The 26,350-nt window shown below is 41.4% G+C and overlaps 1 protein-coding gene across 1 annotated transcript in view; it reads left to right on the top strand.

The window, feature by feature from the left end:
* The window catches only part of LOC122808415 (F-BAR domain only protein 1-like), a 2,144,012-nt gene that overhangs the window by 323,953 nt on the left and 1,793,709 nt on the right, over positions 1-26,350 (top strand). The window contains exons 2-3 of the mRNA XM_044079378.1: positions 12,559-12,650; positions 17,544-17,618. Coding sequence (XP_043935313.1) covers positions 12,559-12,650; positions 17,544-17,618 — 167 coding nt within the window. The remainder of the gene's footprint in view (positions 1-12,558; positions 12,651-17,543; positions 17,619-26,350) is intronic.

The raw sequence follows: 26,350 nt of genomic DNA, 5'->3' as shown, positions 1-26,350 counted from the left end.
AGCAAGAGGTCTGCCATGGATTTCATAGTTGTGGCAATGAACACCAAGAAAGAGCTTGCAGAGGAAAGCTCTTCTGTCCATCCCCCTAACAGGGAAACTTGTGCACTAGGTAGTTTAGGATGCAGACCTATGCTTCAGTTAACTTGGCTTTGAAGGCATTGAAATACTTGGCACGTTACTAGAGGCAGTGATATTTGACCAAGGGAAAACTCCAAGTCTGTCTCTAGGTCTACATCTGTACAAGTCAAGAAAACCTTGGAGACAAATGTCTCCATGCATCTTGTCTCTAATGCTACCAAAGGTGTTTCAAGAGCAGCAAGCATGGGCACCTCCCTTAGGAGGCATGCCTGGATGCACTTGTGTGAATTTGAGGTGCACTTCAATACATTCTATATTAATGCCCCATTTGAGGGCTCGACACTCTTTGGGGCCAAAATGGAAGACACAGTAACCAGTACTGAGCAAGATGGAAAGTCCCTTTTTGCAGTCTAAATGGTTTTCTTCCCCCCTCCCCCGAGACCTTTCTCTAGGGACCAGAAGGGGGGAAAGAAACTGTGGTTCTGGAAATCACAAGGGTTTTGTCCTGACACTTCTGGAGACAGAACCTCCCCCCCCTTGGGCAGATGGGGGAGTTATAACAACGGATGTCACCTACAAGGCAGAAGTGGACTGCAGAACCAAGGCTTCAGAGGTCCCTTCATCGAGAAGCCTTATCAGCACTCCTGAAAAGTTTGTCAGCCTTTCTCTGTGAGGTAGTCACAGGACACCTGTCCTTGCACCCCCAAAGCCTGGACGCCCATTACAATTGACAGATGGGTGTAGAGGATACCCCAAGACTGTTGCATTCCCTTTCTGTTCTTTCCTCCAAATTCAGAAAAGTTACCAAACTTCCCACCATCTCAAGGACGAGCAGCAATCAAGGAGGTACAAAAGCTGCTAAACAAGCAAATCATCTCAGAGGTCCTCCTAGAACAACTAGGATCAGGGACTTGCTCGAGTTTCTTTTTGGTTTCAAAAAAGAATGGGGACCTTAAATCGCTCTTGGTCCTCAGCCATCTGTAGCATGTCAGGCAATCAAATTCCAGTTCAGTCCATTCTCCCACTTCTGAACGTGAATGATTGGATGTGATCCACAGACCTTTAGAATGTGTACTGCTATACCATGATGGACAGATGATCCAGAAGGTTTACCTGCTCCCTACTCGTAACTAGTCATTTCCATTTCATAGCTCTGCCTTTTGGCCTCACCACAGCCCTTCCAGGTGTTCACCAAATGCAAGGCACTGGTATAGGTATACCTCAGGCTGCAAGGGTTCAAAGTGTTCCCATATCTGGATGACTGGCTCATTTCCGCCCCTACATGGAATTTACATATCCAGATGATAGACTACTTGTTCCAGATTTGTTTGATGTTGGGAATCCCAGTCAATCCAGACAAATCAAAATTTTGCCGTGTACAACTAACAGAGCTTATTGGAGCACACTTGGACACAATCCATCAGACAGTGAAACTTACATGGAGCAGGTTATCAAAATTGTCCTTTTATCCCAACAGCCAATGCCAAGAATAGTCTTTTTCTTGCTGGGTTTGATGGCAGCCTCCATCACCTTAGTCCCTCTTGCCAAATATCACATGAGTACTTCAGTGGACCCTAGCAGTGCAGTGGTTTGTCCGATGACTACCAGTGTCTTTTCCGGTATGTATTATGAACATTTGTGGAACTCACATCTGCTGTTGGCTTGAATCCCCTGTGGTATTGCAAGGTCACCCATTTGTCTTTCCCCAGCCAAAGTAACTGTGAACATGGATGTTTCCCTGTTGGGGTGCAGTGGGGGCACTACAGGGAAAGATAGTCCAAGGCACATCGTCCCTTTCCAAGGCTATTCTCCATATCAACATTCTAGAGATGAGGGCAGTCTTCCTAGTGTTGCGGGCCTTTCAGGACTTCCCCCTCAAGGACTGATATCTCTCCAAACAGGCGTCAGTAGTCTGGTACATCAACAAGCAAGGGGGAACCTGATCTTATCTGTTATGTCGAAAAGCCTTGAGGGTTTGATAATAGGCGATACCTTCCAATTGCTTTTTTCTAGCAACACATATTCAGGAGAAGTCCAGTGTTCTAGCAGGCAGCTTGAGCAGATCCATCCTCCTACCTCACGACTGGTCCGTCACTCAGAAGGTGGTAGAGCAGATTTTTTGCTGCTGGGACCAACTGTGCTGCAGTCTTTTGCTTCTCCCCAAAACACCATATACAGCAGGTTCTTTGCACTGATGCCCCTAGAGGGGAAATCCTGCAGGGACAATGTGATCCATCCTCCCACCCAGTCTGCTCTGTGTTGTTCTCTGACACCTCTCATCCCAAAATTTCTTCAGCAAGCAGTGGAGAGAAAGGTCACAGTGATCCTCATTGCCCCCTTTTGTTTTGAGAAGTTTGGTTCCCCTACCTATGCCTCATATAAAATGCCCTCCATGGGTGCTGAATTAGAGTCTGGATCTCATTTTTTACCCATATGGCCTGCCTCTTCTAGACATTCAAGCCCTCAAGTTAATAGCTTGGTTTCCTCACTTCCAATGATGGCTAGTCAGTCCAGGGTTTATTTCCAAGTTATCCATATTCTTACTTCGTCCCAGAGACTGTCTTCTAGGAAGATGTACAAAAGCAAAGGGAAAATGTTCTCTGTTTGGGCTATGGAGAGCGATTTAGTTCCTTTTTTTGTGGCACCACTTCCAGCAGTGATAGACTTCTAGCCTGTCTTTTTCAGAATGCAGACAGCTATTCCACTATTAAATTCCAGTTATCGGCTATCTCCAGTTTCCACACTGGAAAAAAATAGCTTCTCTCAAGTTATCTAAGGCCTTTCTGAGGGGTGCCTTCCTTCTCAGGCCTTCCCTTAGCGATCAACTCCTCCTTGGGATATTACTATTTTATGTCAAGCACTGACTCATCCACCGTTTGAACTGGGCAGCCAAGCTGGAATTTCAGTTTTTACATGGAATATTTTTTAAGCAGTTACTTTTGTAAAGAGGGTATCAGAACTCCAGGCCCTTTCATTTAAGCCTGCATACATTATTTTTCATAAGAATAGAGTTTACCTTTGAACCAGTTCCTCCTTTTTACCAAAAGTAGCTACCGAGTCAAGCTTAAATCAAAACATTAATCTGCCAATTGTCTTCCCAAAATTTTCTGAAAAGAATACATGCTACATTTATTGGATATTCATAAGCAGCTTCAATTTTACATTCACTGTATGAAATCATTCAGAAATTCTGATGAACTCTGTGTCCTTTTCAACAAATAAATTGGGTCAAGTAGTTTCCATTACCTTATCCTGGTAGTTGTCTGCACGTATAATTCATACATACAAAGAAAGAGATCTCTTTTTAACAAAGCCTGTCAAACTCACTCTGCTAGGTCTGTGACAACCTCTACAACCTTTTTTTTCCAGGGCAACTATTGATGACATTTGTGCTGGAGTCACTTGGTCTAATGTTCATACTTTTATATCCCATTATAAATTGGATTTACTTTCCAGAGACAGGGCAGCATTTGGTTCAGCCATCCTCTAGAATATCCTTCCATGAATCCACCCAAGGTTTATATTAGCTGGGGACTCTGTCCCACCCATTGAGGAACAAATGGAAGAGACAGATATAAAAGTTATGTACTTACCATAACGATAGGTCTGTGTTGTCTGCTTCCATCCTTCCTCAACGTCCCTCCCACATATTCCCCTACATTATTATGGAATTCATTATTTTATCCTGGTTGACAGCACTGGCCTCCCTTAAGGCCCGTCAAGTACACGTTTTAGCTCCAGATCAGTTTCTGAGCATTCACAATTTATTGGATAATCTTCTATAGTATTGTTCCCGTTTATTACAAGATGCAAACATTTTCTCTCACTAGCAAACTAAATCTGAGATAATGTTGGGTGTTGCAAGGGGAGGAACCTGAGCTTGGGATCCAAAGTCCTGAGTAGCCAAAGTTGGATCTGTGGTCAGATCCAAAGATCCATCTGCTAAGGAAGGAAGGAAGGAAGCAGACAACACAGATCTTTCATTAAGGTAAATACATACATTTTGTTCATACCTACCACAGCAAGGCAATTCTGGGCAAGTCGAGGCTCATTCTATCAGGGCCTTGGCTACATGTTTGTTTTTTGGAAAGGGTTTGTTTTTAAAAGTATTCTAGAATCATCAATTGGTCCTCTGCATACCTTTGCTTAGCACTATAAACTATACTCCTTCTCCAAGTCTAGGACAGGCTTTACTAGGGCCATGCTCCGGGTGCTGCTGGATCCTCTTTCTTCCTCCTCCTCCCAGTCAATCTAAGCTTTGGTAATCTACTCGTATAGCTAAGGCTAATGGAGCAGTGATCATAATGATGAACATAGTACAATTGTGTCAGGAAACTAACCATTAACATTAGATGTCAGAATGATGGGTGTTGTATTCATGATGCAAAAGCCTGCAAAGTACATGCTTCCTCCTTACCCCTTATTATATATGTTTTTGTTGGCTGGGTGAGGTGGTATATGCATATATTTATTTTCCTAGCATTGTCCTTTTTTGTTGCCCGGGTGAGGAGATATGCAATATACTTTTTTTTTCCTTCCCTAGCATTGACTTTTTCAGGGCTGTAGCCTCACTGTCTGTTGGCATGAGAGCTCTGAAGGTCTTCACACTCAAATATACCTTCAACTCAGCTTGATCTGACTAGCTGTTTGGGCATGTGGAAGGTGCCCTGGACCTTTGGAAGGTGCCCTGGACCTTTGGAAGCTAGATGGCTGTTATGTCTTTAGCAGGATATAACCTATATAGCTAAAGCTACTGCAGCAGTAGTCATCTAAACATTTACTTATATCAACACCGGTTTATTGAAGTAAAGCACTTTTCGTCTCCACAATAGTAGAATTCCTCATTTCATTGCCCCATTTTTGTCTAGAGGCTAAGGAAATTGAAGGTTTTTTAATGAGAAATTGGAACCTGTTTACGACAGAACAAGGAGTTCATGAAAAATTAGGAAATGGTCCACAACTTGTTTATAGAAAAGGTAGGAATTTAAAAAAAACATTTTAGAAATGGACCTTAAGTCATTTTGTAGAACAGAAGGTACCTATAAATGTGAAATTTGCAACTATTGTAAATACATAGCAACAGGAAACAAACTGGAGATGGGTACCAGGAGATTTGAACTAAAAGGTAGATACAATTGCAATTCCAGGTCTGTGGTTTACCTAGCAGCCTGTCAGGTCTGCTCATCTTTTTACGTGGGAAAGACCGACAGGAGATTAATGGAAAGAGTATACAAACACACTTACCACATTCGGAAAAAGACTCCAACAAATGCAGTAGCTAGGCATTGCACTGAGAACCCCACACATCAGTTTCTTTTCAAAGTGATAGATCAAGTTCTTGCCAGTACAAAAGGAGGCCCCCAACATCTAGTGTTAGAGAAGCAGGAGCTCCTCTGGCAACTGCGATTGAACTCATATACCCCCCAGGTTTAAATGAAGTAACTTCAATTGTGTGTATTATGAAGCTAAAAAGCTTAATACGTTAGGAGAACATTTTAATTTTAATTTTAGTTTAATTTTTATTACGTTATTCCCCAAGTATAATACCCACGTAGTTTATGTAACACTCATATATACATATTTTAACTTGTACCAACACATATAAATGTGGTCATTTGTTTATTTTAACAAGAAAGATGACAGCGGACTGTTTCTTTAAATTTGTGTATGGATTTGTATTCTGATTTGTATTTAGTGATGTCATGTAAAAGAATATGGTGATAGGCTTAATGTTTTTAATTAGAGCCAGCTGATTTGTATTTAAATTAAAGAAATTTGTATGTTATTTGTCTGAGGAAGTCTACTATTGTGGAGACGAAAAGCGCTTTACTTCAATAAACCAGTGTTAATATAAGAGTTGTGGTTCCAGTGGTCGTTATTGGATTTTCGATCTAAACATTTACTGTTATAGTAAGTTTGCTTACACAGCTGTATTTTTTGAGATCCTTTTGTTTAGCGTAAGGTGCAGTTTGACATGTTGGTGTTGTATCCTGCAGCCTGCCAGCTGTGTTGATAATGTAACCTCCTGGCCTGTACTTGTGAACTGTTGAAGCTTGAGCACTTGTTATATTCTGTTGTAACTGCTGATGTTAAGTTATTCATCTCGCCTTCGTTCTTGATGTTTGGGTTCGGAGCCAATCCTCGGCTCTGACTCTGCCATCTTCTATAGCTCAAGAGCTGTTTACTGGTTCGAAGCTACCCCTTATCCCAGAATGCCCAGCGTCAGCTATCCAGATCTCGTTTGCCACTTCAGCTGCAAGGTTGCTTCGTTACTGGCTCAGGCTTAGTATAGTTTTTTCTGTTATTATAATTGTTGTTTATTCTTAAAAATTTTATCATGTTTTTGTCTAGATATAATAATTTATCCCTTATCGCTTTCTTGTGTGTTGTAGCTTTGTTGGCCGTTACTCCATGACTCGCAGGCCTTCTGTTTCCCCTGAACTCGTTTAAATTAGAGAGTCCCCCCCCCTTAGGACAGCCGTTTAAATTAGAGGCTCTCCTTTCTGTTCCTTAACTGTAAAAAAAAAAAAAAAAAAAAAAAAAAAGGCTGTTTGTTTTAGTTTAGTAGTATAACATTTTCTTATTGTTATTGTGGTTTTTTAGTTTTTTGTTAGGAAAATGTCTAAAGATACCAAGGTATCTGGCTTCAAAAAGTGTGACTCATGCTGTCAGAAAATGTCTGACAGATGGGCACACTAGTTGTGTATATTGTTTGGGCGCTGTTCACCCGCAGGACTCCTGTTTTATATGTCACGCTTTTAGTCCAAGGGTCCTGCAGGAGCGCAAAAACAAATGAATCCTTTGGGGATTATTGAAGCCTCAGGATTCTTCGGCTAAAAGTACTCAGCCAGCGAAATACCCTAAGTCTGTCAAGCCGTTGGCTCCACCTTCGGAGCCGACTCCTTTACTTGACCAACCAAGTATGTCGGTGTGGCTGGCACCAGCAGGGCAACTCCTCCGTCGGCTCCATCTGCTATTTCAGAGCCGTCTCGGAGCCATAAGAGACTGAGGTCCTCGTCCTTGGAGCCCATCCACTCGGTACCTCAGTCACCCTTGTTAGAGTGAACGTAGCCATCATTCTTCTCACTCCTCTCGGTCCTCTAGATTATCGGACCGTGATGTGGAGAGAGTAGTAAGTAGGTTGCTTAAGTCACAGGCACTGGCAAAATTACTGTCCAGCCCACCTCAACAGGTATCGGCTCCAACCGCCTCTATTTCCGTTCTTCCTCAGAGTACATTTAGCTGTGAGCTGGAGACCATGGAACTGCAGGTAGTAGAACCGTTGGCACCGATCATCATCTCTCCTTCGGTTCCGACGTCGGCTCCAGTTACCTCGATTGTACCTTCTATCGAGGGATCTGGGTGCTGGGGCTCTCTCATCGGCTCCGAGGGGGGGAGTGGCATCGCACCCTTGTCTTGACCCCATTCTCCCCCTCGGAGCTTCCACGTAGGTGAGTTCGGCTCCAGCATCGGCCTCGGAGCGGTCACCCTCGACGCGGAGAAGGACTCCTGTTTCTTCGGAGCTGGAGCTTTCTCTGCCTAGAGGTCGGGATGCCTTCAAGGTCATGCGGAGTGTGCTGTCCCCCGATACAGCTCTACTGCCAGATCCATCGGCTCCTCCCCCCGTGGTGTCTGTTCCAGCCTCTACTCCTCCTCCTCCAGACCCCAAGCGTAGGAAATCTATGCCCCAGGACACCCCATTGGGTGATCCCTCTTCTTCCGAAGCCTCCCCAGAAGAAGTGCAAGAGGAAGCACATAGACTCCCCTGAGTCTGTCACCTCGAATACAGACATGGATTAATTGGAAGGGTCACCAAGGTCCCGCTCTGAAGATGTTTCCTTTTCAAACATCCTTGAAATGCTTAGACAGAGGAGAGACTGGACTTCCCTAGCCCCTACCGAGGACGAGTCTGTATACCTGGACGCGTTTGGTTCCCGACCTTCACCTCCTGGGTATCTCCTCCTTTCGATCCACTCATGTCTGTAGTGGCTCGAAAGGCTTGGTCAGCTCCAGATTCTGTGGAACCTACTCCGAGGAGACCAAACAAATTTATTATAGCCCCCCCCCCCCAGGACAAACAATTCCTCTCCAAAGGTGTGCCCGTTGATGCCATGGTGGTAGCAGCAGCCACTAAGAAAGAGTTAGCAGAAATCTCTTCATCTGTTCATTATCCAAACAGAGTCTCAGACGATGGATAGATATGGAAAGTGAGTGTTTGCTTCAGTGACCTTTTCAGTTTGGTCCCTGAACTATCTATACCATTTTACACCTCTTCAAAGGGATCTCCTGAAAGAGCTTGGAGATGCCCTTCAAGATCCTACAGCTGAGGGAGTACCAGCCAAATTAGCTTCTCAGCTTGCGACTCTTAATTCCATAGTCAACTCCTCCATGAGGCTGATTTCCTATGCAGCTGATGTAGCAAGCAGAGCCGCAGGGACAGATGTGGCTTTCAGGAGACATGCTTAGATGTGGCTGTGTCAGTTTGTGGAACCCTTTCGAGCATCCTTCACCAATACTCCCTTTCATGGCTCCTTTCTCTTTGGGCCGCAGGTGAAAGATACGTTGACCAGGTGTGAGCAGGAAGGCAAGACTCTCTCTGCCGTGGGAGTCAATTTTCCACCCCTTCCAGACCTTATCCCAAGGGTAAGAAGAGCGGAAAGATGTGGTTCCGAAAATCCCAGGGACCCTTGCCTGACACACGTGGTGATTTTTCCCCCAAGGGCAGAGGGAGAAACAACAATAACAGATGCCGCCCTCATGGCAGAGGGGGCCGCAAAACCAGGGTGACAGTGAAACCTTCTCTGCCAAGCCCTTCCAGCATCCCTGAAGGGTTGTCCGACTGCTCACCTCTGGAGGCAGTCAGGGGAAGACTTTTGCTTTACCCAAAAACCTGGCAAAATATAACAAGAGACAGATGGGTACTATCCATTATATCCAGAGGTTACAAAATTCCCTTCTATCAATCCCCCATAGAATCAAAAAAGTCCATCCCATATGGTCCCACCCAATCTAAGGGATCAAGCAGTCACAGAAGTTTTAAGACCGCTAGAAAAAAGAGCCATTCAAGAAGTCCCCGCAAACCAACTAGAATCCGGAACTTACTCAAGATTCTTTTTAGTACCAAAAAAGACAGGGGACTGGAGACCCAATACTGGATCTCAGCAGATTGAACAAATCTGTACAAAAAGAAAAGTTCTGGATGGTGACACTGCAGTCCATTTTCCCTTTTCTGGGCCAGGACAATTGGATGTGCTCGATAGATCTTCAGGATGCGTACTACCATATCAAGATGGACAGACGCTCCAGGAGATTTCTTCGCTTCCGGGTAGGGGCCAGTCATTACCAGTTCAGAGCTCTGCATTTGGTCTCACCTCAGCCCCCAGGGTGTCCACCAAGTGTATGGCAGTAGTCACGGCTCTCTTGAGGTGTTAAGGATTCCAGGTGTTTCTCTATCTAGACGACTGGCTCCTGACTGCTACCGCCAGGCATCAACTCGTAGAGGCACTGGATTATACAATCACATCATGCACTCAACTAGGCATTACAGTAAATTTTGAAAAATCTGCCTTGTTGCCCTGTCAGTCTGTCACATACATAGGAGCAGAATTAAATAAATGTTTGCAAGATTACCACAGGAAAGAGTTTCCACTATTCGTCAACAAGTGTTAATTCTAATGCAGAGCAAAAGGATTCAAGTCAGATATGTCCTCTAAGCTCTAGGCTGCATGGCAGCTGCCATTCTTCTTGTCCCATTAGTGCGTTTTCACATGAGAATCCTTCAGTGGCTTCTTTTCACGCAGTGGTCTTTCCAGGAGCTACCCATGTCTCACATGATCTTGATCACAGAAAGATGCAGAAGGCACCTTTCTTGGTGGATGGTCTCGCCACTAGTAATTCAGGGCAGACCTTTCATACAACACCCTCCGGTAGCCATAGTGACCACGGATGCCTCCCTGATAGGGTGGGGGGGGGGCATTATCTAGGCGGGCCAGTCCAAGGCACTTGGCAATCTCACGAGTACCATCTGCATGTCAGTGTCCTAGAAATGAGAGCGGTGCTCCTAGTGTTGCAAGCCCTTCAAGACTCTCTCCCGTCCGGGACCATTGCAGTCCAAATGGACAACGTGTCAGTTGTGTGGTATATCAACAAACAGGGCGGGACCAGGTCTTACCCCTTGTGTTGAGAATCATTCAGACTGTGGCAATGGGCAATTTCCTCCCAACATTTTCTGATAGCAACGCACATCCCTGGAAGTCCAATGTCGTAGCGGACAGGCTCAGCAGAGCTATCCTCATGCCTCATGAGTGGTCTCTGAATCAGGAAGTTGCGGATCTTATCTTCCGCAAATGGGGACAGCCTTGCTGCAGTCTATTTTGCCACTCCTCTTAACAAATGCAGTAGCTACTTTTCCCTACTTCCTCTTCCAGGTCATATACCCAGAGATGCACTAGACCACGATTGGCCTCAGTGACTCCTTTACGCTTTTCCCCTAATACCAAGACTCATACAGAAAGCAAAATCGTTGGGTTGCAAAATTATCCTCATTGCCCCATATTGGCCTCGACAGATATGGTTCCCGTTCCTGCACCTCCACCTTCTGGATTAACTGTGGATTCTGGACCCGGTTCCAGATCTTTTGATTCATCAATCAGGCGGGTTGCACCAGTCCCTTCAAATTCTCCAGCTCACAGCTTGGTTACTCCACTTCCAACCTTAGCCAGGCTTTCCAGTATCTCCCCAGCAGTCCGTGAAATTATTGTTTCCTCACATAAGTCTACTACGAGGAAAACGTTTGCTAGTAAATGGAAACGGTTTTCTTACTGGGCAGAATCTAGAAATTTGGATCCTTTCTCAGCCCCAGTCCACGAAATTCTTGAATTTCTAGCACAACTCTTTCAGTCTGGTGCGGCTTCCGCTACCATTAGAGTACAGCTAGCTGCCATTTCTAATTTTCATATCGGTATGTTTAATTCTAGCATAATGTCTCATAAGCTCTGCAAGGCCTTTATGAGAGGAACATCTCTTCTTAGACCCCATTTAGAGATCCTCCTCCTCCTTGGGATCTCAATTTAGTTTTAGCTTCCTTAATTTTGCCTCCCTTTGAACCGGCAGCATCATGTTCCTTAAAAAATTTTTTCTTGGAAGACACTTTTTCTGGTTGCTATCACTTCAGCTAGACGTGTCTCAGATCTTCAAGCACTGTGTGTTCATCCTCCTTACTTGGTGTTTCACAAGGACAGAGTTTCTCTGAGGACCAATCCATCCTTTATTCCTAAAGTCTGCTCAGAGAACAATTTAAATCAATCCATAGATCTCCCAGTTTTCTTTCCCAATCACAGCAACAAGGCAGAATACAAGCTCCAGCAATTGGATGTGCACAGACAATTGCATGTTTACCTCCATAGAACTAAGGAACTAAGAAAGTCAGACCAGTTATTTCTTTCTTATGCTTTCAACAAACAAGGCCTTCCAGTTTCTAAGGTGACCTTATCCAGATGGTTATCTGATACTATTGCCTTTATTTATCAGTTACGAAATAAAGAGCTACCAGCTAAACCAAAAGGTCATTCTACTAGAGCATTAGCCACCTCTGTAGCCTTTCAGTCTAGGTTGCCCATAGACTCAATCTGTGCAGCTGCCACTTGGGCAAACCCTCATACTTTTATCTCTCATTACAAGGTGGATATGGTCTCCTGGAGCAGAGCTTCCTTTGGTTCTACTGTTCTGAAGAGTCTGTTCCAATGAGCCACCCGGGATTTTAGGTGCTAAGGACGCTGTCCCAAACAGCAAAAGTGAAGGCGAGATTGACAACTTAACATAAAGAAGTTATGTACCTACCATAGTGTTCCATGTTAGTTGTCTTCATCTCGCCTTCCTTCTTGCATTCCTCCCTCCTTCCCCCTTCCTAGAGGATTGAGAGGAGTTATTTTTGTTTTCACTGGCTGAGTATCTTTTATTACTTCACATGCCAGGTAATTTATGACTCTTTCCTTGTTTAGGTGTATTGGACCACCAGTTTTTAGGTAACTGGTTACTCTACTTATGTCTAGTGTGCGCTATCACAAACGAGATCTGGGTATCTGACGCTGGGCATTCTGGGATAAGGGGTAGCCTCGAGCCAGTAAACAGCTCTCGAGCTATAGAAGACGGCCAAGTCGGAGCTGAGGATCAGCTACAAACCCAAACAGCAAGAAGGAAGGTGAGATGAAGACAACTAACATGGAACGTTATGGTAGGTACATAACGTCTTTTTTTCTGTTCTTTCCTCCCTTTGTACTTTCAGTTTATGAATTTCCACATTCCTCAAGCTTTGTACTGTACTTTTTAGGGCAGTATGTCTGTATATGCTTAGCAGCTGCAGTTCTGTAGGCCAAAACACATTATTGATGAAGGGATGGGCATCATGATTAAACAGTATGCTTGTGTTTTTTGTGACTCAGAGCTGTTTGTAATAAATTTCCTTGCTTTATTTTCTGACAGGGGGAGAAGAACAATGGATTTGCTGTGCTGTATCATAACATGAAACATGGACAGATTTCAACCAAAGAACTAGCAGAGTTTGTTCGAGAAAGGTGAGCTGCTGTAATTGTGATCACATTTATCTGATGGATTTTTCTGTGTAACTCTCTTTTCTATGTACGTATTATATGTTTGATGCCTCATAACATTGCCAGGTCATGTTAGTTTACCCTAGGTTCCAGTTTTGTAAACTAACATTAAACCTCCCTGCTAAACCCTGACCCTATATTTTATCTAGGAAAAAAAACTTTCTGTAACATTACCACTATACAAGAAACTTTGACAAACACCCCACACATCAGTACATATGTGCAAAATTGGCACCATCTCCTAACCTAGTCGTTTAACCCTAACCTGCAAACAATTGCATACACTATTCTACTCCCTAATGCTGAAACTGTTTATGTAAGAGTCCCATTAGTCTGTCTGCTGACATCTTGGTCTGTAAATGTACATTAGTGCTACCTCAAGCAATGTAAATATCAAGCATAATGTACTTAATTCAATATACTAAGATTAGCTAGGTGGCTCTTTCTGTTCAGTGCTGGTAAGTTCTGTATCCACAGTATTCTAATGTGTTTAAACATTAGCATCTGTTTAGCTGGTTAATTGTATTTTAAAGTTTCTTTTAGTACGGTTCGTCAGGGTCAGTTAGCACTATGTATAGCACATTGTGTCTTGTTTTACCAAAGCTAGTAAGTTTTACTAACAATCTCTGCTAACCATTGTTGTGTATACAAAACTGCTTATCTTTTATGCTTTTGAAATACTTTAATAAAAGCAAACTTGTAATTTGTATCATCTCATTTGTGATGTGTCCATAATCCTGGTAAACAAACAAACCGTCCATTTAAAAAACAAACAAAAAAAAAAACAGATTCAACCCCGTGGTACAAAAAGATGAAATTCTTACTGTACCTCATATGGTCTGTTTTTGATTAGTAGTAGAGAATGAGCCACGGTGGTACAGTGGTAGCATTGTTGCTTCACAGCAAGAGGTTCTCCTGTTTGATTCATGGCTGGAGTGCCTTCTGTGTTGAGTCTGCATGTCCTCTTTGCGGTTGAGTGGCCTCCAAAAGACATGCGTGAATGGGTGTGCCTTCGCTGAAGGTTGGGCGTCAGGCTGGCAACTCGGCACCATAAAAAATCTACTGCCAATCATTAGCGGACCGGAGTTCCACTGTGGCAACCCCTAACCGGGAAAAGCCGAAAAGACAAACAACAACAATAAGTAGAGAATGAGCCAGGATGGGAGTGAGAAGACAATGGCTTGACCATCCTGGGGTGGAGTGATACTGCTATGGCTCACTGTTTGGGTGAAGCCAAGCCAGAGCAATGGGTGTTGTACTCCTAATGCAGAAGCCTACAAAGTACACGAAGCTCACAGCTTTGAGCAGTGTTGGAAGCATGTGTATATTTGTGTTTAGACATGCACAGCTTTTCAAGGTCAAATAGCATTGTGGAGCCTCTGGTGGACAAGAGCTCTAGAGCTAGACAGCTGCTTAGACCCCACTCACTGGCTCGCTCCCTAAAGTGTGTTTAATTTCTGACTAACATGAGGTCATATACAGTTATTGGGGCTTCAGGTTCATCGTATTTATGAGCACTACATGATGAGATTGATGTACTTTTACTTTCTAAGGTTGGGGTAGGCTTAGTATGTACCTTTGTTGCCTTTAAGTCTGATTAATTATAAAAGACAAAGGCAGGTCAGGTAAAGTGCAGTTTATCTTTATTGAACATATTTGCGCTACCTCTCACGTTCAGTAAGCATAATGCACAATAATTCAGTGTCAGACACTGTCTTGAGACAGATATTTAAAAGTGAGAGTTTTGTATGTAAATAATTAAACGTGTAGAGAGATAATTACAGCAACACTGCTGGGCACACATGTCTGAAATTAAGTTACTAGGATTTTCATGGTTAGCTTTCATCTGATCGGATGCCGAATTTTTGAGATTGATAACATCCGTAAGATGCATCTGGTTCATTTTGAGCGGTCCCTTTTAATGCTGGATTACTTTGATGCATGTTTCATGCATTCAGTCATCCTTCCTTTCTTCACCAGAAGTTTTAATCTTAGACTCACCGATCAAGAAGGCAGATTTTTGAAGTACTGGGAACAGTACTCTGAACATGTTACTTAATTTCCATTGCTTCAGTAGCACACATGGCTTTTTCTTTAGAATCATAGGCTCAAGAACATTGGTCATTTCCAGCTTTTCACTAGTTTTTCTCTGAGTGGGGGAAGATGTAGTAGTAGTACTAGTAGTTGGTTGTTTTAAGCTGGCAGGATTTAGCCCCACATTAGTCAATAATATGGAAATGTAGGCACAATTGCAGACCATTAAACACCAGCATTAGTGGATAGTCTGTGACCGCAGGTTACCTTGCTAGGGAGATTTAATTATTTACTTTGGTAGACAGACTGGGTGACAGAGGTCCATTTTCAGCCAAAAATGCATATCCCCAAATAAGTTTAGACTTTTTTTTATCTTACGCCTTCTTTCTAGCCTTTTCCTGAGATCAGAAGAAATTATTTTTAGAGTGCTGAGGCCTTTGGCATTTTTTTTCTTCCTAGTCTTACTTCAGTCTCATCTGCCTCCCACCAGATGGTTTTGGTGGTTGCAGTCTGTACTGATCCACCTCCAGGTACCCTTTCCTTTTGTAACCCATTTGCCAGAGAACTTTATTGTATGACTCATAACTATTCTTTGCTTTTCTCTTAAGAGACACTTTATGGCTACCTTGTTAACACAAGCCACATGACAGAAGGAATATTCACCTTTCTAAGAGAGAGAGTAACTGGGGAGTGGTAGTAATGGCCTTGTAATGCTGTTGCCTAGTGACTGTACCTGGTACTTCATTTGTTGGTTTTGACAGTTTCCTTTACTGCGGTTGGAGAACATTTAGCAAATGTGCAACTGGTGTTTTAGAGAAGAGTAGTTCCAATAGGCATTTTGCCCTACCCTAGGGTGTGCAGATGATGATTTTTTTTTGTGTGGGTTTATGTATGCTTGACCAGAGGAATCTGAGTTCATGCAGTGGAGTGTGGCCATGTACAAAATATTCAGTAGTGAGGAGATGCTGTAAATGACTGTGTGGATACAGAGAAGGCATGTCTGGCTAGTGAAGTAACTGAATTTAAGGGCATGCTTTGTGTTGGGCTTAAGGAAGATGGAACAGAGAGCAGTAAACAGAGAGACTGACAGTAGTGTTTCCAGAGTAAATAAAGATTTATGCAACAGCAGTAGCAGGTTCAAGTGAAAGACTACAGAAGAAAATGGTGCGCAGGTGCAGAGGACACAGACTGGCACTGTTGAGAAATCGAAGACAAGACCTGATGTGCAAATGAAATCAGTGTTTGAACAGTTGTTATGCCCTTAGGATTCAGTTTGTCTGACATTAGGGCATTAGTACATATAGGAACTGAAACTGTGAAATAACTTTTGAGACATTTGCATTAGCAGAAAAAATTGTTAATGAATGTGAAAGGAGAAGTAACATATCTCCTTGGAAGGGCTATGTTTATCAAAATGTAAATGTACAGTTAAAAATAAAACTTGTTGCAGTTTAGAACATCTGAGATAGAAGAGACTGAATTTTTTTTCTAAACTGATGTCAGGATGTACATGATATTAAAGTTGTGGATGACAGGAAAGTATGGACTGAGAGATGGAAAGTTTATGTAACTTTAAAAACTGAAAATAAGTTACAGGCTAATGTAATAGCAATAACTGGGAAAAGGGGAGGGTTTAGTACCACAGGCAGCCAGAAGCATATTGTTTGATTTTAGGATGAGTCATATTTAATCCAGGATTGTACAAAAAAGAAGGTGTGGGGGAGTTTGGAAATTCTAGAAAAAACTGTAAAGCATTTTGTAGAACATGTGGCAGTAAGTAACCATTTTGGTTTGATTGTTCACAAATTAATGAAGACAGCCAAAGTAAGGAGAATGCGGTGGAATAACAAGTTTTTACACAAGAAAGAGTGGAAGTGAGTGATGAAAAGATGAGAGTGGGAGTGAGGAAGTACAAGATAAAACTATAGAAATATGCATTAGATGAAGTCCACAAACTTTGTTTGTGTCTTTCGGCTTTTCCCGGTTAGGGGTCGCCACAGCGGAACTCCGGTCCGCTAATGATTGGTAGTGGATTTTTACGTACCGGGTTACCAGCCCTGATGCACAACTTCAACGAAGGCACGCCCCATTCATGTATGCCTCCGCACAGAAGACGCTCTAGCTGAGAATCGAACTGTACAACGTCTTGCTATGAGGCGACAACGCTACCGCAGCAGATGAAAAAGAAACGCACACAGTGATGGAAAACAGGTTTGGGGTATTAGAAACAGTGTAAGAGGGAGGTACACACTCTAAGTTAAAAAAAATAAATAAATAAAATGACAAAAGGTTCTGTTGGGGGATAAGTGAGAAGGAAAAAGGTGGCCAAAAGATGAGTGAATAAAAAAGGGGAAATGTTTATATACATATAGTTGATGTCCATAATCTCCAGTAATAGAGGGCCATGGGAATGATGTCATAAGAAGGCTGAAACATGCATGTCTTGAGCTGTGATAGTTGGCAAACACCTTATTGATTATGGACATCAACTGGATTGTAGACCCTGTGTTTCTAAATTATATTTGATTTTTTTTGTGGCTTCAATCTTTCTGATTCAAATACTTTTAACACTATGTCAGGCATCTGAAGTTCTGATACTTAGAACATTTGACGTGTGTGTGTATGTATATGTATATGTATGAGTTCGTGACTAGGAGATGTATGTTATATATTTTTTATTTTATTTTTATGTTAATCGTTTTGTTGTAACTTTTTTTGTTAAAGTTAAAGCTAACTGTGACAGAGGTTCATATAGTTGGACTTTGTTGTGAGAAGAGTATTGTTTCCGGCTTGTAAGAAACTGTGATTGTCATTTTTTCCCAGGGCTGCTGTAGAAGAAGCGTATTCTAAGGCAATGTGCAAGCTGTCAAAGGTGGCATGCAACAGCAGCCAGATTGGGTAAGTAAAACACAGATGAGACGTCAAGTCCCGGGAGGAAACGGATTAAGGGAATCTTCTTTAGTAATGTGGTTTTCTACAAAGTGGTTAGAGTTTCTTTTTTCTTTTTAAGTACCCATATAAACACTAAAGCACCCATACTTTATGTGAAGTGGCTTTAGGCAGTAACAGCCATGCTGAAAGCGCAAATAGGAGTAAGGAAAGGAAGGCACATTATTTGTAGTTTTTTTTCTGTCACCTCCATGAAGAGGAGTGTCTGTCTTTAGCTCACTAACTTATTTGTTTCTTCTGTCGGTGAAGGGTGTTTACTAGAACTCATGAAGTTGTCACAAAACCTGGGTTTGTCATGGTTTTTGTCCTTTCAGCTAGTTCCTTTCATCCTCTGGTGCAGTAATGTCATTGAGGAAAGCATTTGTTCTGTGAGCTTGTCCTGTTTTTGATGTATTCGTGTCCAAAAAATAGACAAAGTAAATCGGCAACTTGGCACATGATATAGTAAAACCGACATTTTATTATGAATTGCATGTTCAAAACTTTCACCAGTACTGGCTTCCTTAGGCAAATAGGTAATTCCATTGAAACAAATGATTTAAATGGTAAAAAGAAATCATGTGACTGCAAAACATTAAAGAGACCGTGCTTAAAATATGCATGATCGAGAATAAATATAACTATAGTAAAAAGTTTTATACATGAAGAAATGCACATTAATGTATCTAACTTTATTACGTTTGTCCTTAAGAGTTGGTTTAATAGTTATACTGTAATTTATGCCAGATAGATGTGCCTTAAAACGTATGATCCATTTGTTTTTCATCAGTTCAGTATGAGTCCTAAAATCTCCACCTCTTAAATTCTCTTATATGTTTTGTAATATATAGAAAAAATTCATGGGGTACATCTGTTTGCTTAATGTCTGTATATAGTGTGTTAGAATTGATCTGTTTTTTTATATCTGACAGATGTTCACATATTCTGTCTTGAAATTTTCTGTTAGTTTTACCTATGTAAAAGACAGTACAAGCAAGACACCTTGCCATGTACATAATGTTTTTAGTATTACAAGTCCCATGGCATTTAAGGTAGAATGGTTTAGAGGTAATTGGATGCTGAAAAACAGTTTGTGTTGAGATAGAATTACAAAACTGACAGTTATTGCATTTTTGGGTACCATAGTTAAAAACAGACACAATGTCAGTATATTTCTCCTGTTCTTTATATTATAAGATATTTTCAAATTATTAGATTTTTTTATATCCAAATGTTAATTTACTTACATCTATGTCTTTAAGTATAGGAATATATTGTAACATGAACCAATGCTTTTTGATTATAGCTTGTATTTGATGTGTATAGACATCATACGGGAGAACACATTTTATTAGATATTTATTTACGTTCTTATTAGCTGTTACCTGTGTGGTTTGATTATAAGAAAAAATGGGTTTAATTTTTTCTTTACTATCTTGTCGAAATTGTGTCACTAAAGTCTTTATTTTTTTCTTTGTATCTTCTTTGTAAAAAGTCAGTGGCCATGCTTGCAAGTTGCTGATCATACTATTATGCATACTGTTATTATGCAAATAGGTGTTCTTTTTAAATTTTTTTTTATATAAGGTTGTTTCTTTATTTCCATAAAAAAATCTATTTGTGTATAGTGTATATTATGCTTTAAATGTAAAAAATAAGTGGTAGTATTTAAGTATGTTAAAAAGTCTAAAGATAGAGCGAAAACCATTCCATATTAGAAACAAACAATCCACAAACCGCTTGAAAAACGGAACATTAGTTAAAAAAAATTTTTTGTAAGGACAAATTCCATTTCTTATTTATTAATTTCTAAGTTGGCATAACTATTTGCCATGGGTGTACCCATGGCTACTCCTTTACACTGTTTATAAATATCCTTGTGAAATATAAACACATTTAGTTTCTAACTAGCTCTATTAAATTACATATAGCATTAGTTTTTGCTGCTGAGAAATTTGCATAAGATGTAATAAATTCATGAAGATATTTCCAGTATTGTTCTATATTGATGTAAATAATGCATCAACTTCTAATGTGACTAAATAACAGTATTATTTGTGGTGACTCAAGTATATAAATGTTCTGAAAATTGGGTTGATTCCTTGATAATTGTAGTTGAATGATCTGTTTAAGTTTATACTCGGTATATTTAGAGATTGGCCGTGTGGTCCACCCGTTGGCTGAAACTGTGGGTCTTAATGGAGGAGGTGTATCGGATTTGTGAATCGTGGGTTTTCCATATGTAACTAGTACTCTAGGTGCAGCTACATGGAAATAATCCATTACTTCTAGTGTAATTTCACCATTAAGATGCATATCATAATTGTGCTGTTAATATTAGTTATAATGTTGTTAACCTGCTTTCTATCAATAGCTAAATTTTATTCACTACTTAACATTTCATAGATTTTTTTTTGTTCTAGTCTTCTGTGTTAAAGATAACAGTGCCACCACCCTGATCAGCTGCTTTAACCACTATATTTGCATTACAAGGCAGTGATTTTATAGCTTGCTTTTCTTCTATTGTTAAGTTGTAAAAATATGTATGCTTTGTTTTCATAAATTTATAAACATCATTCTCAACAGCATGTTCAAAAGCCGCTACAATAGGATTACTGACTGGTACAAAGTACTGCTTCTTGAATGCGCATTAGTATTAAATTCTCAAGCGTGATCTGTTCCATATAAATCTTTAAGGTTTAAATTTCTTATGAAAAGTTTAATGTCAGTTAAAATGTCTGAAATGTCATTAATATTTGCAGGAATAAAGGTTAATCCTTTTTGCAGTACTGATAACTCATGTTCATTTAATTTATATTTAGAAAGATTAAAAACAATGTCACTTATCTCCTGGATTGATTCCTGATTTGCATTCTTTGACCTGTTTGTCTTGTCCGATTTCTTCCTCTGTTGTTGCTGGCTTTCATTTGCAATTAAAGGTAAGCTTTGTTGTGGTAAAGGGAATTCCAAAGGGTTCAATGCAGAAACTATTTTAGAATCAACAGACTACTTTACTATATCAAGTGCTGTGGCGCCGATTTACTTTATTTTTTCTTTGCCTTTAGTATGTCGGCTTTACCTATGTTACAGGACTTTTTATCTTTATTTTTAGATATGTTAGTGTCCCCATCTGTCATTATCTTCCTATTTCAAGACCCCAGCCTCCATGGAAGGAGGTTTCCAACCAGAAGAAGAAAAATACACTCATCCTTGACGCAGTACATAAGGAAGTCAGCCAATATATCCCTCTTTGTAGTTGCCCTGTGACACATGGCTGCTTATCAAAATCAAGATCACCCGGATTGTAAAAAGGAGCTCTCACTCTGTACCAGCATGCTAGCTTTGATTCAGAAATTTGTTTGTAATAACCCTGGAGTAAATATCAAGTGATGGGATGTTTTGGGAATTTTTTTTAGAAGTATTTTCCTGTTAAAACCTTAAAATGTTTTTTAAATGTAGGAATCATAGTTCATCCAAGCCAATGATGTGCCCTTTTGAGTGAACACTACATTAGGTAAATGGTGGTGTGCATGTATGTAATCTTTTTGGGCCTGGACCAATTATTATTTGCCTATGTCTTCTGTTCTGTCTGACAGTATGTCCTCTTTTCAATATTTCCTCTTTAGGGATACTGCATTCTTTGTTATAAGCAAGTGATCTTGACTTCTAAGGTGGTATCATAGCAATACTTCAATAAGAACACTTCTCAGGGAAGTATTTCTTAGTGCTATCCCCTTCTATATTTTTAGGGGGCACCCTCAGTACTGTTTGATTGTTTGATTTCTTGGAGGTCTGCCCACTCATGTCCCACTTATAGACAGAAACTAGGAGGTGAGTTCCCAAGGCTTGGCAATGTTGTAGGATCGGTTTTAGTGTAGTCTCCTACCCAGCCTGTCATTCTTGAACAGCATTGCAGTTGTGCATGTGCTTCTGTTTGCTAGCACCCTGCTGGTTCTGCATTTGCCAGGATCTTACTTGTACCTACAGAAATTTCTCCTTTTCTCTCCCATCCAGAAAAGGAGAGCAAGTCCCAACACACACAAATGAGACTAGGTCCCAGCACATTAATGAGCATGCCGTGTCTGCACTCCATTGACCACCATATTTTTAATAGAATTGCATATGTTCATCATATTGATCTCTGTTGCAGTAATCCTAGCTATATGGGTGATATCCCACCAAGGATATAACAGGCAGGCACCTTTCACGCACCCAAAACGTCACTAACCTTGAGCTGAGCTGACTAAAAAGATAGCTTTGGGTGCCAAGCTCTTCATAGCTTTCCTGCCTTGAAGAGAGTGTTCCTCTGTGGTCTTTCAAAGATTGATGGTTGACTTGTGTCATTCCTTTGCTGGGCAGATACATTTTCTTTGCTGAAAAAAACTTCCACATTTAAAAAAAATGTTTTAGTGTACTTTCTTGTTCAGGAAGGTTATTTTTCAGCTAGGAGTGCTTTAACAAACTGTCACAAGACTTAACCATACTTTTAAATAGGAGCAAACTTTTTTCCTGTCATTTTAAATGTTTAAAGTAATTGAAAAAACATTTTTTTGTGGAATTTTTTTTTTTTACTTTTTGGGCTGGCATAGTATTAAAAATTGCCTTTTATTGTGGTCTTGTGTGAAAAAAGTGATTTTTAAAGACTTTAAATTTTTACTGGCTATTGCTGCTTGTTTTACATGGGAAGGAGGGACCATTTTTGGCTTGATCATGGAACAAACTACCGGTCCCAAGGTCAGTCCTTCTTCCAGCCAAAAAATAAAAATTAAGCAAACAAGTTATGCCACTGCAGCAATTGCCTCCGCAGCAGGTAGATGACTCTGCTGTAGTTATTTGTTGTTACCTCAGACCACTCATCTTTTATCCTGGATTCTTGTGGTGTAGTATGTATGGCCAGTGTGAAGTAGGGGTTTGCCATGTCCTCAATGGCTATTTAGCTCCCCTCAGCGGGCAAGAGAGAGACACTCTTTTTGGTGTAAGGGAGAGGGAACAAGGAAGGCTTCCCTGATTTGTTAGAATGTTTGCCTGTCCCTGGGGAAGCTACTACTGCCATTTATAACACTGTTGGTCCCATTTATCTGTCAAAAAGAAGTAGAAAACTAAGCATTTTCCTACTCCTCAATTTTCCTTAGATAGATAGTGTACTGGGTCTGGCTCAAAGTTTTATTCAGGATTTTGATCCTCCTTATTTATTACTTTCTGGTAAAAGAAAGAAGGATAGCTCTTTTCCTGAAGAGATTCAAGATTCTGAATTTGGACAGGAAGTTGAAGGGACATACACAGATTTTCTTCTAAGTTATCTGATTCAGACACTGAGGACAGATCTGTTTCTGATTCTCCCCTTGGGATTCCTCACTCTTGAGTATTTAGAATTTGTCATTGTTTTTAGTAGGAGTACACTGAGGATGTTCATTGTGTTTCACTGTTGCAGTCATTACATTTGGGTAATCTGCTGGCAGGTTGCCCTCAGTTGGCCTGATTAACAAAGTCTTGGGTCCTGCGAAGGTTGCTGTCCCTTCTTCCATGATGTCAGGGGTATAAAACATGCAGCCAACGCCATTACATCAGTCTTTCTTGTTGCACAGTGCCCGAAGCAGAAGCAGTTCGCAAGTGCCGGTCGGCCGACTCCTGAAATTTTGTTTTCAAGTTTCAGAACCGAAATCTACAACTTAAAGCTAAGTGCCCCACTGGGGAAACTTTTTCTTGCTCCTTACCGATGTCAGTAAAAATTAATAATTGCATTACTTGTGGGAAGCAAATACCTCATGAGGATTTTCATTTGTAATGTATTCCTTGCCTAGGCCCTGACCACGACGTACCTTGCTGTCGGTTTTTTGCTTTATTTAATCAGCGCACTATCCGTCGTCTGTACATTTTTGCTTCAAAATATTTCGGTTCTCGGTTTAATTATTCAGAAATGACATCTGTTAGCCATCTGACTACCGGAGTACCGAAAAAACGCAAAGAAAAAGGCAGATACAGGCTGTTGAGGTCCAAAACTGCCGCCGACGCTTCTCCTAAGCCAGTCGCCAGTTCGCCGGTACTCAGTGAGGTGCTTTCGCAGCCCCCGATACCCATTACTTCTGATTCGCAGGCCTCTACTGAGACCCATTCGGAGTCCAGTATGCCCCGAGATGCTTCACATATGGAACCCATGGATGTCTCTACCTTGGATGGGTCCAGAGCCATTGAGCAGGCACTGGCTTCTGAGGATGTATTCAGGCCTACAGACTTGCATATCAGACCAACTCCAGCTTCAGTGCTAAGGCCTAAATCTCGATCTGTGTCTTAAAAAAATGATGCCCAGGCCACATGTTCAGGCCCCTATGCCTAAAAAACAAATGATTAAAATGGCTGAAGATTTAATTACTCTAATCAGGGATAGTCAACCCCCCCTCCAAGAGGCCTAGGACTGAATTTGACTATGAATCTTCTGAACAGGACTCTGTTTCTTCTGACTCTTCTAATGATCTGGATTTGTCCATACTTACATATGAGGACTCTGATGCAGAGGAGTCCATTCCCTCTGCATCTCCGCCTTAGGATTTCTCTTTTGGGGAAACCTTACATATCTTAAGGGAATATTTCCTCTGGGAAAGTCAGGATTTCTCTGAATCCAAAAAGAGGCTTAGAGATTTCCTCCTTCTTCCACAGCATAGGCCTTTGGCTATACCTCCTGTACTAGATATTGTTGATGATGTGTTTTCGGAATCCAGTATGGCCCCTGATTCCTTGCCTCCAGCCCCTAGCAAACCAGACAGGTATAACCGTAGTCCTGAGTCCCACAAATTCCTTTTCAAAAATCCTGTTGCGGACCCTGAAACCATTTCTCAGGGGACCAAGGGCATTAAGGCTTCTACTGCTAAAAATCCTACCCCTTCTGATAGAGACTCCAGTGCACTGGATAGATGGGGTAAAAAGGTTTATACTTCTGCAGCCTTAGCAATCAGGGCTTTAAACTGTCAATTCCATATGCTAAAATATCAACAGCATATCATGGGACTGTTTAAACAGAAAATGATGTTGATTTCTAACTGTGTGGAGAATAAAGATTTGCAGGATTTATTGCATTCAGCTGAACAAGTTGGCAAGCATACTTTGCAGTGTGGTTTTGATTCCTTAGAGGCCTCTTGTAGGGCTGCTGTTACTGGGTCTGTGCTTAGAAGGCATGCTTGGCTTAAGGAGCAATCTGTGCTTGATCATGTTAAAGCAAAACATTTGGATACTCCTTTACAACAGGACCGCTCATTTGGCAGTAAGGCTGAAGAAGTTCTAAAAAAGATGGACGATAAAGCTAAATCTATCCAAACTGTGAAAGATTTCTTACAAGTGCACCCTCCTAGATTTAGTAGGCATTGGCCTACTAAGAAATGGTCCTTTCCAGCTCCTTCCAGAGCCACTACGGCCAAACCCAGACATTCCAAAACCACCAGGTTTCAGTCCCAAGGGACTTTCATAACTAAGCAATGGGATGCTTCCACTTCCAAATCTGGAAACAAGGCACCACCCTATGGTAAACAGTCTCAATGACTTCCTTTGAAATTATCAATCACTTACCTCTTAGCCTCCCCTTTGGGGGGAAAACTGGTTCTTCATTCAAGAAACTGGCTACTTATAACCCAGGACAAATGGGTTTTAAATATAGTGTCCCAGGGATACAGATTTCATTTCCACATGCTGCCAACTCCAAATGGGTGGCCAGACCTGCCCCCAAATCAGTGGGCAGAGTCTCAGAAACAAGTACTTTCCCTCCTAAACATGGGGGCTGTTCAACTAGTACCAGAAGAAGAAAAGGGACAAGGTTTCTATTCCAGACTTTTCCTGGTACCCAGAAAAGACAAAGTATGACGTCCAATTCTGGACCTGTCTACTCTAAACACCTTTCTGGACATTCCAAAATTCAAGATGCTGATTCTTCACCAGTTACTTCCTATGCTAGGCAAGGATGCCTGGTTGGCAACTCTCGACTTTAAAAGAGGCTTACCTGCATATCCCAATCTGGGAATCTTGCAGAAGATTCCTACTCTTCAAAGCAGGCTGCATGCATTATCAGTTCTCTGCACTGCCCTTTGGCTTGTCTACTGTGCCCAGGGTATTCACAAAGTGCCTGGCTCCAGTAATTGCATTTTACAGGCAAAGAAATATTCAAATGTATCCATACCTGGACGATTGTCTAATTCAGGCAGAAAACCAGGCCATTCTTCTAAAACATCTGGCGTTTGTAAAAGGACTTCTAACCTGTCTAGGGTACACCATAAACGAAAAGAAATCTCAACTGGCACCCTCTCAAATTATATTCCTGGGTGCAAGCTTGAATACAATTGCCCAGATGGCTTTCCTTATGCCAGAAAAGCAAATTCATTTGGTGACTTCAGACAGGCGGCCACAAAAACCCTGCTATCTGCAAGGCACATACTGCAAGCCTTGGGGTTCATGGCCTCATGCAGTCTTCTAATTCCATATGCAAGACTGCATATGAGAAAACTTCAGTGGTACTTAAAAAGTTTATGGAGTCAACATTGCCACAGCCTGGAAACAATGATCCCTATCATACCTTGCCTGCGCCTAGAGTTCCTATGGTGGGCAGAGGCCTGCCACCAAAACAAGGGAATGCCATTCACACCCCCTGCCGCCCAAACCTTATGCAGATGCATCAGACTATGCATGGGGGGCTCATCTGGCAGGGAAGTGCATTCAGGGCA

This window comes from Protopterus annectens, chromosome 8.part0 (assembly GCF_019279795.1).
Source record: "Protopterus annectens isolate FY-2018-M chromosome 8.part0, PAN1.0, whole genome shotgun sequence".
NCBI classification, from domain to species: domain Eukaryota; kingdom Metazoa; phylum Chordata; order Ceratodontiformes; family Protopteridae; genus Protopterus; species Protopterus annectens.
Note: the sequence above shows the minus strand (reverse complement) of the source record. Positions and strands in the feature narration are given on the sequence as shown.